Source organism: Lemur catta, chromosome 20, assembly GCF_020740605.2.
Source record: "Lemur catta isolate mLemCat1 chromosome 20, mLemCat1.pri, whole genome shotgun sequence".
Lineage (NCBI taxonomy): Eukaryota > Metazoa > Chordata > Mammalia > Primates > Lemuridae > Lemur > Lemur catta.
In genome coordinates, this window is record NC_059147.1 from 30230186 (window position 1) to 30245124 (window position 14939).

The following is a 14939-nucleotide window of genomic DNA, read 5'->3' on the forward strand; positions in this document are numbered from 1 at the left end:
GATCCTATTCTTTTCCTTCAGGGCACTAACAGTTTGTTACAATGAACACAAATATATTGTCTTCTCATTACCAGACCAAAGCTCCATACACAGATGTTTTGTACACCACATAGGCACAATGCCCTGCACAAATAAAACTTTGCTAGATGAATAAGTGATTAACTTTATTCTTAATTCTAATACTTGATTTTCTTATGCCCTGAAAAGTAGCCCTTAAAATTTGAGAGTATGATGTCTTGGAACCTTGGCAGTAAGCATCAGTGAAAGTTGTGAGATCTTAGTCAAAAAAGGCAACAGATGTTTTATTTTTCAATGCAAATTACTGTATTCACCACAAGCTAAAGAAGAGGACATCTCTCTCTATATATATTTATATATATTTTTGGATTTACGGAAGACTAAAGACATGGGAGAAAATCCAGCACCCAACATGTACAGCCAGTAAGGAAATCAGCTCTGTAATAGGACAGGTTTAATGAACTACAAACAAGAAAGGGTGGGAAAGGAAGAAAAAAAGGTGCATTGAGCTTAAGACACTGTAAAACTCAGAAGACATATTTACTATTCAAGTATAAACTCTGTAAGGACTTGGCATAAATTGAAAGGCAGCTGCTGAGGTACACCATTATAAAATAAGTTCTATGAATTTACAATTCTACCTTCCAATTTTCTGGGAGAAAAAACCAAACTCTTGAAGGTCTTCACCAGAGACCCTGAGAGGGATTAACACTTGATGAAGACGTAGTCACAATTCATGATTGAATTTACTATTCAAAAACATGTATTTATTTTAAACAATAGGAATATGTGTTCTCAGACTGTCCTCTAGAGTTTGAGACTATTAATTCAAGAGTTTCAAAGTATATTACTTCCAAAAACAATACTGATTAAAAAAAATTTTTTTAAACAAAAAAAACCTGATTTGATGGTACCTTAAAAATACCCTAAATACCAAATTTTCTCCAGTCTAACATTGTAATTTATGAATTCCTCCTGCATTGGTAAAACAGTTTTTTCCTCACAAAATGTGGGTACTGAAATTGGATAAAAACACCATGAATGTGAAAATACTACCAATTTTCTGCAGTTAAAAAAAAAACTAGAATGTTCTTTGGAATCACTGAAATATCAAAAAATTTGGGTTTTTTTCTACAGTCTGTGCACCTTCTTTCCGGTTCTCCATGTTGCTTGTAGGACTGACCTGTGTGATTCTAATGTTACAGATTCAAGTCTTGCAGTGCAATATCCATGCTTAATATACTGGTGTCTCTGACCAGTGGGGAGTAGTTATGCTTAACCCAGAAACACTGTCATTTACTTCTCCATAAAGACTTCTGCCCCAAATAAAAACTTTAGAATATGACACAAAACATCCTGTGTTAAAACAATCAAATGAACCCAACATGGAGAATTCCAGCGTGGTTTCAGCATTCGGGAGGGCACCGTCTCCTACTGTTTTTCATGGAAGTACCACAGGCCTAGCTGCTAGCATTCAGCTTTCCTTGGCCTTAAAAGAAATTTCTCAGGGCTGGCAAGTTGGATTAGATTCTAAGAGAATTTTGTCTTTGTCAAACTACCATTTTTAGCATAAAATCTGGCCATGGCTATAAGTTTCAATGTGCGTACAACTGATTAGAGATGGTTTCTTTCTTTGTTTTTCTTTTCAACCTTGGCTGGAATTGAGTAGAAATAAGTCCATGATGCCTCTTCACATGTGTCATGAAATATGAGAAATCTGTCTGACTCTAGACACTATTTCCTTACGACACAATGGGCAGGTCTCCAGCTGCAAGGCACAATCCATGCACAGGTCACTGAGGAGAAACACATAAAAGCCAGTCAAGTTAATGCTTCAAAAGGTCAAACTCTGACTACCTGCCAACTAAATCTAAAATGTTAACACATTAATTGAAAGGGTAATAATTATACATGGTTAAAGAAATGACGTAAACATATAAATAAAAAATCTTCCTCCCATTTCTAATCCTCAATCTTCTTCCTCTGAGGAACAAGTAAAAAGTTCATTTGTATTCCTCCAGAAAGTCTATATGTATACAAGATATACATACGGATGTGTGTTTGTATGGAGGAATACAACACTATTTTTTTCCAGACAGCTAGCTATTATCCGTGTATCATGCATCAAATAATCCATCTTTCACCACAGATTTGACTCAGTGCTTTTATCATATATTAAATTTTCATTTTTAGTTAAATTTTATTTCTGGGCTTCTAGTCTGTTCCATTGTTATTCCTGTCATATAATACTGGGACCAAACTATTGACATTTATTAATTTAATATATTTCAAGATGTGGTAGTACTCTATACCTCTTATTTTTCAGAATTTTCTTGCCTTAAACTTTTAAATTAGCACGTCTAGTTCAGGGGTGGGGAGGAAATCATGTTCCCCCTTTTATGTGGATCAAATTAGAGTTTAGAGAAAACTGTCACTTCTACAATACTGAGAGGTCTTCCTATCCAATAACAGACTCATTTATTCAAGCCTTCTGTTACATTCCATGGTTGTTTAAAAGTTTTCTTCCTAGAGGTTCCACGTATTTCTTGGTATGTATTCTTAGATAGCTTTAAAACCATCGTAAAAGAGGCCTTCAATTATATGTTCTCATTGGCTGCTATTTACACGTATAGCTAGAAGAGCTACTGATTTTTGTATATTTTGTGAGTTGTGGTGACAACAGGCATCCGGTCTTTACCCCAACATCTCTTGCTGTGCTTCCTGAGCATCACCATTATAAAGGTGCTAGCATTTGGTTGAGATATATATGTTTTTAATATTGTTAAGGAAGTATCCATCCATTCCTATCTAACACTGTTTTCTTCCCTCCATCCATTTCTGTTTTGTCGTATTTCATCCATTAAGAACAGATATGGAATTTTAACAAATGTCTCTTCAGCATTCTTGGAGAAAGTGATAATTGCCCTTCTCCCACCCCAGCCTATCTGAGTAAATTTTATATTAATAGATTTCCTACACTGTACCACCCTTGCATTCCTGAGATAAGCCCCTCAGGTTGTATTGTTGGGTTTTGTTTGCTAATATTTTATTGAAGATTTTTAGATTTATACTCACAAGTAAAAAACATAGCTTTCTCTTTTCTGTGTGTTTTATTGGCTTTTGGTGTGATTACCAAGCAGGTTTTGTAAAAATAATATTGTGGTTTTCCTATTTTTTGTATGGTCTGGAGAAGTTTAAATAGAATTGGGCTACCTATTCCCTGAAAATTGTGAAGAATCTGCCTGTGAAACTTCTAGGCTTAGTATTTTTAGGAGGGAAAGCAAAGGTAGCTTTGATAATCATCTCAGTTTCTTCCATGGTAAAAGGAATGCTTAGATTTTCAATCTCTTCTAGGGGTAGGTTCTTATAATTCATTTTATGTGGATTTCTTTTCTCTGTCCTTTTAAAATTGTTGTGGCTAAAAGTTTAGCTAAATTTTCCTATAATTCTTTTAATGTCCTCTTCCAAATCTGTTTTGGATATATATTTATTATGGAGCCTGTGATCATACTTAAGATGCCTGGCTCTCAGGTTTTCCATTTCTGCTCTCATTAATGAGGCCTTACTGTGTTCAAAACCACAGGGAAGGGCCAGAGAGCTCAAAGATGAATAAGAACAGATCCTGCTGTTGGGATCTTAACACTCTTACAGAAACAAAGATCAAAAAGGGCATCAAGATATCAAACCTTTAAATTCTGTATCTGCCTGTGAGGCCCTGATAACTAAAACCTGTAAATGTGCTCAAACTGAGAAATTTTGTGCTACAGAATTGGTAGGGAGGACTAATCCAGCAGGAGTCACTGTGCCTTTCCATCAGAAGAGAGATTGATACAGCTGAGGGTGATAGGAGATACACTGCATGTACTTCCCTTAACAGCCAATTAGATAACAACCCATTTCGAAAGAAAACAAATGCATAGAGGCAGAAGCAGGGGCCCAGACTGAGTCACTCCTGGGGACACAAACTGGGTCCATCACTGCAGGCTCTGGACCCCCTGCAGAACCAGGTGGCTAGAGCTTTGTCAAAAGTAAGAGCAAGGCAGGTTGTGGAATGTGGTGAATCACAGGTGGCTGGCCTGTAGTACCAGCAAAGGCTGCTCCTGCACAATCAGCACACGTAGACTGGCCAGGGCCACCGCACTGCCCAACTCCTCCCCTCTCTACACTCAGCTGGGGTGGCCTTCTTGGGGACCACCTTAGCCTGCTGCCCCTGCTGAGGCTTAGACTCCCTCTCTGTGCTGGAGGGTCCAGGCTGCCCTCTGAGATCATCTCCTAAAACTGAAATTCAGTGAGACAGCAGTGGAGGCTGCTGCCTTCTCAGTGGTTGATTGTAAATAGGAAGTAAATGAGGAAGCTCTAAAACTAAAAGGGGTTGCCCAAGACACTCAGAAATGGCATTAAACCTGTTAGGTTTTGTTTAGCCAACATTGTTTCAAAAATATAGTACTGAATAAACAAAATGAAACAAAAACAGAAGTTTTCCAAATCAAGTAGCTTCTTCTGTTTCAGGTACTTTCTGGGAGACAGCCAGGTACTGCTTGGCAAACTCGAATTCTTCATTCAGCTCATTTTGGATATAATAAACCTTGATGAACAGCTAAGGAACTAGTAATACTCGAAAAGTGATTCAAAAATAGGATGAAACTTTGCCTAATATAATATACAAAAGAGGAAAATAACCGAACAAATGCTCTTACCTGTGTCCACATGGCTTCAACTGTGTGTCTGCTACCTCATCGCAACAAAGGGAGCAGCAGTTTTCTCGGATACTGACTTGCTTCAACAGGGCAAGACGCCTGTGCCTAAGTAGAAAAAGCAGTTTGAAACTCTTTGTCAATAAGTGAATGGGGCCTGTCGGCACTGATGCATACGAAATGCTTTGAAAATGCTCTGTACACGTGAGTGGTATTCCTTCACCACTGTTCAGTAACGTTTTCATATATGATATTTCGTTTCAATCTTAATATGATTTTCTGAAGTAGGGAATGAAGGAGGCATGGTCATTGCTATTTTACAAAGAAAATAAAGTTTGAGGAAATGATTTGCATAAGGTAAACAGAGTCAGGAATCAAATCTAAAGTGTTTGGGTCTAAGTCCAGTGCTTTTTAAAATTTTACCAGCAAATTTCAACCTTTAAGTCACATATCTCTGAGAGTTTGATGAAATGCATAGAGGCTTTCTCAAGAAAAACACAACACAGAAGTTTTTATACAATTTCAAGGGGTTTATGATAGCCCATTGTGAACGCCCTGCAAGTCTAGACACCTCAAGTTAGAGCCCTTCCATTACACTCTCACTCAGCATGGAACGGAAAAGCAGACAGGCAAAACTGCTCTGCTGAAGGTACGGTGCCTATGGATGGGCAAGGGAAACACGAGATGTTCATTCAATTCACTTAGGGCTCACTGTGTGCCAGGCACTGTTCCAAGCCCTGGAGATTCAGCAGTGCATAGAGACTAAAAAGAATCCCTGCCTTCAGAGAGCTTATACTCTAGTGGGGGAAGACAGAAACGAGATAAATAAGTAAAATATACAGAATGTTAAATAGAGGAATAATATAAAGAAAAAATAAAACAGGAAGAAGTACGAGGAGTTTGTGTGTCAGAGTTGGGGGTTACAATTTAAAATATGGTGGCCAGAGAAGTTCTCACTAGGGTGATGTTTAAGTAAAGACATTAAGGAAGTGAGGGAGTGAGCCTTGTGATCTCTAGAGAGACCATTCTAGGTGGCATGAACAGCAAGTGCAAAGGCCCTGAGGCTGTAACAGGCCCAGAACGTTTCAGGAGCAGCCAGGAGGCCAGGGTAGTTGAAGGAGCATGAGCAAATGGGAGTGGGTGGGAGATAATGTCAGAAAAGTAACGTGGGGAAAGGACAGGATCAACTGTAGGGCCTGGTAGGCAGGTCACTGTAGGGGTTTAGGCCTTTCCCTTAAGTGAAATGGGAAGCCACTGTGTCTTTAGACTAGAGAAGTGCATAATCTGACTTGCGTTGTAACAGAATCATTCTGGAGGCTGTGTTGAATGGACTGAAGCGGGTCAAGGTAGGAATAGGGAGAACAGTTGGGGGCAGGGCAAAAATAATATAGGTGGGAAATGGAGGCTTAGACCACGGTGGCAACAGTGAGGTTGAAAAGCAGTAATTGGATTTGTAGTCTGTTCCAAAGGTGCAGCCCACAGGACTTGCTGAGGGATCAGATGTGGGAATGGCAGAAAGTGAAGTGTCAAGGATACTCCAGGACTAACAGGGAAACGAGAATGATAAGGGGCTACTAAGAGAGGGAAGACTGTAGGAGAAGCAGTGGCTGTGAGTGGAAGATGCTGTGGCTGAGGTGGGTATGGGGCTTCACTGTACTATTCTTTTTTTTTCTTTTGTATGTATTTGAAATATAATAAAAAGGTCAAGGAAAAAAGAGTGAAGGGAAGGAGAAGAGTTAGAGATGGAAAATATATACAATACAAAACTATTTATAAAATCCCAGGTAGTAGTAACAGGGTCATGATCTCCTATTCTGAAGCTAGAAAGGAATACTATTCCAATGAGTATAAAAGTATCCCTAAATATGTTTCTGAAACATAGGTTTAAAATATTAATGGCATAGAAAATGGTCTTAGGGGCCAGTGTAGTGGCTCATGCCTGTAGTCCCCGTGCTTTGGGAGGCTGAGGTGAGTTTGAAACCAGCCTGGGCAACATAGCGAGACATCGTCTTTACAAAAAATAAAAATATTAGCTGGGCATGGTGGTGCACACGTGTAGTTCTAGCTACTGAGGAGGCTGAGGCGGGAGGATCACCTGAGCCCAGAGTTGGAGGTTACAGTGAGCTACGATCACACCACTGCACTCTAGCTTGGGCAACAGAACAAGACCCTGTCTTGAAAAAAGAAAAGAAAAGAAAAGAAAATGGTTTTAGGCAAGTTCAAACTTAATGCCACAATTTGTTATTAAGTGCAACTGGAATGTTAAGGGGAGCAAGTTGCCAGCAGGAGGTTGACATTAAGGTGGTCACTTAATTAAGCTCCTGACAACTCCTATCTTGTTACTGTCAGAGAAAACAAAGTCTAGAGAGCATAGGATTGACATAGCTTGTAATTCTGCTACTCTTATTCAAGATGAGTGCCAAATTTATATACCTGGTCACCAAGAGAGTATGTATAAGGTGCCTATAAAAGGAGACTTTCCAACAGTTGATGTCCATTACTATCTCGGTTTTAGAAAGTTTAATTCTGCAGGGGCAGTTAGCTAAATGCTGATGCAGTTTTAATGAAGGCCAGTCTCCAGGGGAACTCTTAGTGGATCATTTGTGCCCTTCAGGGTATACGTAAAAAGACAGACTTATCTGTGGGCCTCATCCAAGGAAAAGGCAGATTAGATAAAAAGGAATAGGGTATGATAGATAAGACAGAGGTGTCACCTCAGACTTTCACCAAGAGGAATTTAAAGTTCAGAATCTCTGTCAAGCACCAAGACAAGCTCAATGGAAGTTCTAGGAACAAGCCTCCGACCCCTGAGCTGGGATATAAGTGACCCTTATGTTCCTGGGATACTACTGAGGCTCTGCTGCTGCACACAATGGTGCTACCACCGTGACGGTTTCTAGTTCATCTGGAAACTGCTGAACCACTAGACTGCGTATCCACGGTGAAGTATAGCCCAAAGGGCTGCTTGCAGATCTGCTTTTTGAGCCGAAATAGGATTCATTACGTTCTAGATACCTTCAGGGGCGTAACAGTCTGCTATTAACTATGCCATGGCCAGTATGGTTTCCTTCACTGCTGAGAGAATGTCTCTCACTGATACAAGATGTGTGTCATTAGTAACAGGAATACCCTTCCTTACAAAGGCCCAGGCAGCTGCTCTGTTAAAAAATGATAAACTTTGGCTCACATCACAAAACACACGAAACAAGCTTCAACTTGAAGTAATTACCAGGAAGCAGCTGTAGTCTTTTTCCAGCTTAAGGAACAGACTACATTCATCTCGCTAGGAAGAAAAGAAAGCATTCATCTGATAAGATAATTAATGCCAATTAGAGTTTTGTTAAATAAGGGCTGTGAAATTTTATCCAAGATGGCATTCACTGTCCCAATGGTTGTGGAACAGTGTTGGCGTCTTTGCCACGAAGCTAAAACCCAACAAGGAGTCTGTTTTAATAAATCCAAGTCTGTTAAAAGATATACTTGATTTCCTAATATTTAGAGATTTTACACTGACATTCAAGTGAAGTTAGTTTGCAGTTTTTGTGTGTGCATATGTTATATTCTGATCTTTATACGAGTGTTATTTGGCTCATTGCTCATTGAAAGAATTTGGAAGCATTCCTTCTTTCTTTCTGGGTTCTGTAACATTTTAAATAACAATAAGGTTATCGATTACCTAAAGATTTGGTAGGGATTCCCTGTGAAACCAACTGGGTCTGGTGCTTTTGGAGGACATAGCTCTTAATATTATAATAATAATTGGTTTGTATGTATCTCTTTTGGGATCTGTCTTTGTAATTTATATTTCTTAGAAAGTCATCTATTTTATGCAGGTTTTCAAAATTATTTGTTAAAAGTTGAAAAGAACTCTATTATAAATTGTTTTAATTTCTCATGAGATGCATATGAAAGTCTGGACATAGCCTGGGCATGTTCCTTACCTTGGTAAAATGATTTTTTCTTCAGCTGTTAGGAAGGCGTAGTCATTAAAAGTGCTAAATTTCATAGATGGTGGATATTTGAATGGTTTTGCTCCAAAATTGAATTCACATTGTTGATATGACATGAAACTAGCTGCAGCAAAAAATCCAGATCTACATATAAGAGTACAGAGGTCATTAGAATTGATAAAAAACAAAGTAAAGTTTATACACAGAGCAGTTTTCAGAAAGGCAGGATGAGTCAGACACACCCTAGCAGAAAGGAAGGGTGACAGATTCTGTTGTGAACCACAGAATATCCTGTCCTTATTTTCCTATATCAAACTTTGGGATAGGTTTAGTCTGATCAAATGGGTCCCCAATTACTTGAAATAAATTCATGTCCCATCATAATTGCCTACATAAATGGACAAAGATTTTTTTTTTCCTGGAAAAAAGAACATTTCATGCAGCTACTCAAATTTTGACTGAGAAGAGCTACTTACACAGTAGATGAAAAGACTTGCTTCTCAGGAGGCAGCTGGTTGCCATTTAAAAAGAAGATCATTTGCTTTTCATTCAAGTCTAACAGAAATCCTACTGTGTCTCCTAGAGGATAAAGTGAAGCACTGTTAGGAAAATGGTGTGTACTACCAGGATTCTGCTAAGTTTCTCAAGTGTTTCACTAGCACTGTATTAAGTTTGCATCTTTAGCCATGTATTCGGCATGTTCATCTTTTTTGTTTCCTCTGAAACTGATCTCACCCTTACACACCAATATTTTAATTTACCACTTAGAGAAAAATGCTGCCAATTAAACTATGGCAAGCCATCAATTGTAAGATACATCCCAATTTCAAAGATGTGAAAATCTGGAAAAAACATGTGCATTTTAGAATCAATGAAATATGGTAAGGTCAAAATCATGTGCTTATTTGCCTCTCTGGTGAGATTTATAATCTCCCTGGATAACTACCCAAAAACCTGTTTTTTAACACAAAGGATTCATTTTTACTCATCAAGTAAAACAGTGAGATTTTAGTTTTTGCTTTTTAAAGATAAGGTAAACAAATTAAATTACACATATGCAAGAAAAATGGACACAAATGCTGGTAGAAGAAAATCTGGCAATATATAGCAAAAACTTTGAAATTCTGTATCCCGCTTGGCAGAAAAGTTTCACTTCTAAAGAATTTATCTTGAGAAAACCAGAATGGTTTATAGTAATAATTTTTAAAGGCAAAAATGTTAATGTTCAATAATGAGGCATTAATAAACATATTATAGTAAAACTATAATGGAATATTGAGGCACAATTAAAAGTAATATCATTTGATAACATGGAAAGCTGTCCAAGGTATTAATTATAACAGCAAAAAAAATATATAAACCAAACTTAAGTATTTTTTAAAAATTTCTGGATGGAGAAATTATAGGGGATTTTTAGTTTATTCATTTTGTTCCTTTTCTATTTTTAAAATTTGTATAATAAACATATTGCTTCAGTAATTATTTGTAAAATTCTTATTAAGAAATAAACTAGAGGCTGGGTGTGGTGGCTCACGCCTATAATCCTAGCACTCCGGGAGGCCAAGGCGGGAGGAGACCAGCCTGAATGAGAAGGAGACCCTGTCTCTACCAGAACTAGAAGAAATTAGCCAGGCATGGTGGCAGATGCCTATAGTCTCCGCTACTCAAGAGGCTGAGGCAGGAGGATTGCTTGAGCCTAGGAGTCTGAGGTTGCAGTGAGCTATGCTGATGCCACTGAACTCTACCCCAGGGTGATGAAATGAGACTCTGTCTCAAAAAACAAACAAATAACACCAAAAAACCTAGATAGTTTTTGAAAACAGTGCCTCTGTCTTATGCTTTGTTAAATGTTGGCTTTTTAGATTTTTTCCCCCCTTTCCCACACTATCAATTTAATCAAATGGAGCTGTCCCCACATGGGAGTGGTCAAATGCCCGCTTCCTTAGCATGCCTAAAAATTCAGTTTATATCCATAATGCCGAATGGGGTAAGAAAACAAGGGAGGGATGCTTGGAGAAAGAGCTGGGTTGTTTTTTATCTAGCTCTGATGCTGGGAATAAAATCCTTCCCAAGGTTCCCTCTGCTACCATATGACCCTACTTTCTCAGAGCATGGCCAGTGAATACTACCTATTCCACAGCCATCTTGCCTCTGAAAATATTTTCATGTTAGTGGCATGACAATTCTGGTGTTCCCGAGACCTTGGCTGTTCTGGTTCAAAACATAGACAAAAAGAGGAAACTAGAATTTACAGTATCATTTTCCCACTAATTGAAGAATTTTATATTTTGAAATGTTTTTGCTACAAGAAGGACTCCATCAGAGGTGAATTTATCAGAATACCATTCATATCCACGGCAGTGGTACTACAAAGGCTAGCTAACATCCCTTTTCACATTTAATCTTCCTCCATTGAGACCTTTGAAGGCCCAAAATAATAAATGCCTCATAGTAACCAGATGTCTTAACCCAGTTGATAAAGTCACGATGGAGAAGAAAGAATACCTTCTTTCCAGCACGGGTGCAGGTGAGGCTTACTTCTGGCGTTATACCAAATCAGCTGCCGGCAGCCATCGTATGCACAGGAGTATTCATCATCCCCAATGCCGTAGCCTTCCTGGAGAGAGACAAGGCCCGGAAGATTAGCAAAGCTCTGCCTGCTCTGATCTGGGAAGAGAAAGTGTGTCTTTTATGACCATTCACCAGATGGCTGGAATTCTAAGCCTTTTGGATGAACCAAGAGCTCATGGTTTTTGGAAGATAACTAAAATTATGATCTAGAGGCTGGATTCCAAGTGAACAGATAATGACTTCACCAACAACTATTTGCCAAGTGCCTCCTTTGTTCCAGGCACTTTCACATTTGTTCATTCATTTAATTCTCACCACCATCAGGCTGGTGGAATTATACTCCACTTTAAAAGGAAACAGAGGCTCAGAGAGGTCAACCAGCTTGCCCAAAGACACGTTACTTAAAGAAGTAGTGCCGGGTTTGGACCTAAATTCTTCTGATTCCAAGATCAGTACACTTGTACCTCAGTACAACATCAGACCAGGCAAACAACTTTCTTGAATGTAGTAGACTTCAAAACACCCCAAATGTTCAGAGATTTCAAAAGTGGATACAAGAGAAAGGTTAAAGTAGACACTCATCTAAGATCTGAGATCAGCTCAAATTGAACACCATACAAGTTCTTGGCAGACTCTTCTTTTATTACTTATTGCCTTTCAATTATTTCACAGAATTGTTAAAAGAGTGGATGGGATTTTTAAGAAATTATTTTGAGGGCTTATAAAAAAGCAGAAGAAATGGAAGAAGCATGTAAATGCAACAACTGCTATCTTTAAGGATCAATGGTGAAAAGCTTCAGTGGAGAAAGGAATTGAAGATGTGGGCCAAATGCAAGTAAGATCTCCGTCCTGACGGCCTGCTTATCTATAGCGTAAACAATGCAGAGAGCAGACAGACTGGGAAAAAGTTCTGACAAACTCAACCACAATGTATTCTTGGACTACAATATATTGAATTTGGATGAATGTTGTTCAAAGTGACTCTTCTGAAATAGCTGTTGATATGCACTATTCATACTATTCAAAAATGAAATGAACTTGAATTTGATTGCTTTAGAAATTCACCAGTCTAGAAAGACCACCTTGCTACCCTTTTCATAGGCTGAACAAGTCAGTAAGAAACTTAAAAACCACGAAAATTTGGGTGTTGGGGCCTAGGCAAAAGGCAAGAATTCTTTCTGTCGTACAATTTCTAGTGTCCTAGGAAGTCCTTGACAGAACACTGGAAAGATATTCCTAGAAGATTCTTAGCCACCAAGAGTTGTTAAGGATCAGACTCATTACATATTCTTTGCTATGCAATGTCTCTGATGCCTGGATGAATTCCACAACAGAGTGGCACTGTGGGACAATGAGGGAACTCCAATAACCACAGACCAACTTCTACAGATCTAAGAAGTAGGTGCCTCTGCCTAGCAGAAATGCACTTTCAAAATCCCTTTGAGCTTACATCTCAGAGAGCAACCTAGATGTACTATACATTCTCTCAGCTCAAAAACATTCCCAATATGATTAACTTCCATTTCCTTCGACTGGGACAGATAAATGAGAGAACAAGGTACAGCTAGTTTGGTATTTGAAGTGATTATTTTGAACTGCCTGTTTTCTGGTCATGTATATTTTGGCTTAGGAAACACTGCTAAAACCAGGCCAGGCGCGGTGGCTCATGCCTGTAATCCTAGCACTCTGGGAGGCCGAGGTGGGTGGATCATTTGAGCTCAGGAGTTCGAGACCAGCCTGAGCAAGAGCGAGACCCTGTCTCCACTAAAAATAGAAAGAAATTATATGGACACCTAAAATATATATAGAAAAAATTAGCCGGGCATGGTGGCGCATGCCTGTAGTCCCAGCTACTGGGGAGGCTGAGGCAGGAGGATCACTTGAGCCCAGGAGTTTGAGGTTGCTGTGAGCTAGGCTGACGCCACGGCACTCTAGCCCAGGCAACAGAGTGAGACTGTGTCTCAAAAAAAGAAAAATAAGCATACTTAAGTATCTTCCACCCATCCATGGTGGGGGGGGGTGCAGCTGCCCCCATTTGCACAGTTCTTCAGGGTACTCACATGATTGAGAAATTTGCTGTCTCGAGTGGCCCAGCCAATCTGCATGACACCAGAAGTGACCACTGTTACTTCATAGTACCACACCCCTGCATCCACACAAAAGGTGCAACGCACGCTTTCAAAAGAGGAGGCATCACAGCGAGCCTGGCAAAACCAAAGAGCATGACAATACACCATCAGTGCCTGAAGACCACCAAAGGTAACTGACTACTGGGAAGGTTGAGTGTATTTTTCCTTATTAAAGCATTTGGTGGACTGTTCTTTCCTCCTCTGTCCATCCTCAGTGACAAAAGTATTAAACTAAATGAAGTACACTCTAGGACTATTTTATAGTCTTATTTCCAGGAGTTCTAACAGGGTTGACGCTAAGCTTAGAAGACCTCAAAGATGGCTGCAGTAAGAATTAGTAAAGGCCACAGGCTTCATTTTTAAGTACTTTTAGTACTTTGCTTTCATATTAGAACCTTTTAGAATTGTATAAACATTGCTTTAACCTGATGGGGAAGAGGAGGACATAAGACAAGGTACTGAAATACAATCTAAAGCAGAAAACTACATAAGGCATTTGGCAATACATAGGATCAAAGAACTGTTTGTGGCCATTCTTCAAACAGTTCTTTAATCCTGACATGTCTAGTGCCTTACAGTACCCTCCTGTACATAAGTAGCTCTTTCATCAACCTTCCCCATAAAATCAGCAACATTTCTAACATACAGGGAGAAAGGAAAGCACCAGACCTAAGACAACTGGCAACACAAGCATTAAAAAAAGGAAGGGCTTCTTTTGAAACACTGGTCTTTGTATCTTTAACTGAATAAAATGGTAGAGATTAAAAATAGATTTATTTTTAATCAATAAAAACAGTATATTGCTCATAATAGGTGTAGTACCATGTGGGATACAAAAGAGTAGATAATGTCCTCAAACACCCTCTCTCCCACCACTTCTACCTCTAACCAGTCTTCAAGTATGAAATAAACTTCCACCTATTCTGGTAAGATAGGGCTTTTGTTCAGAAGCAGGATGTGAAAATGAGAGCAAAAGGACTCCTGCCCCCTGCCCCCAGGTCCATCTGTGGAAGCTTTACCTCCAAGCCATGAGGCGAGATCTTTAGGTACTCGCTGACATCGTTGCTATTCAGCATGGCAGTAATACTACTCAAGTCCACTTTCTCATAGGTCAGCCGTCTACCTTCTTTTAAAACTGCAAAAGAAAAAGTGGTCATGTTTCTGAGGCAGGCTGCTATAGAACAACAACAACAAAAAACTAGTACCACCTGTGGCTGCCATCTAGCCAAGGAGTGGAGGTGCTTGTGAATGGCAGAATAGGTGGGGGGACTTATATCCTTAGCTTTGTTGCTGTGCTACCACATGAAGACTAATCAAGCACATGCTAGGAAAGGCAGCACTGCTAGGTTTATGCTTCCATTCCTTCTAGCTATTGTTTTTCAGGAAACACAATCCAAATTGCACTCTTTCAGAATTATTTTTAACTGGCACTTCACTGACTGCAGTAAGCTCCTCCCCACAATACTGGGGTAGGAGTTGGGGGGTTACATGTCCAACTGTGTTTTAACACAGTTGCTAAGTATGGAGGGGGCAGTGAGGATATAGCATTAATAGTACAGGTTGAGCACCCACAATCT

The 14939-nt window shown here is 39.3% G+C and overlaps 1 protein-coding gene across 4 annotated transcripts in view; it reads right to left on the bottom strand.

Annotated features, from left to right (window-relative positions):
* Positions 1–300: 300 nt before the first annotated feature.
* The window catches only part of RSPRY1 (ring finger and SPRY domain containing 1), a 36939-nt gene continuing 22300 nt past the window's right edge, over positions 301–14939 (bottom strand). For all 4 annotated transcript variants that reach the window (XM_045533656.1, XM_045533655.1, XM_045533658.1 and 1 more), the window contains 7 exons: positions 14382–14497; positions 13294–13437; positions 11168–11279; positions 9139–9241; positions 8654–8806; positions 4716–4820; positions 301–1814 (listed from right to left, as the gene is read on the bottom strand). In XM_045533656.1, coding sequence (XP_045389612.1) covers positions 1718–1814; positions 4716–4820; positions 8654–8806; positions 9139–9241; positions 11168–11279; positions 13294–13437; positions 14382–14497 — 830 coding nt within the window. In that variant the 3' untranslated portion in view covers positions 301–1717. The remainder of the gene's footprint in view (positions 1815–4715; positions 4821–8653; positions 8807–9138; positions 9242–11167; positions 11280–13293; positions 13438–14381; positions 14498–14939) is intronic.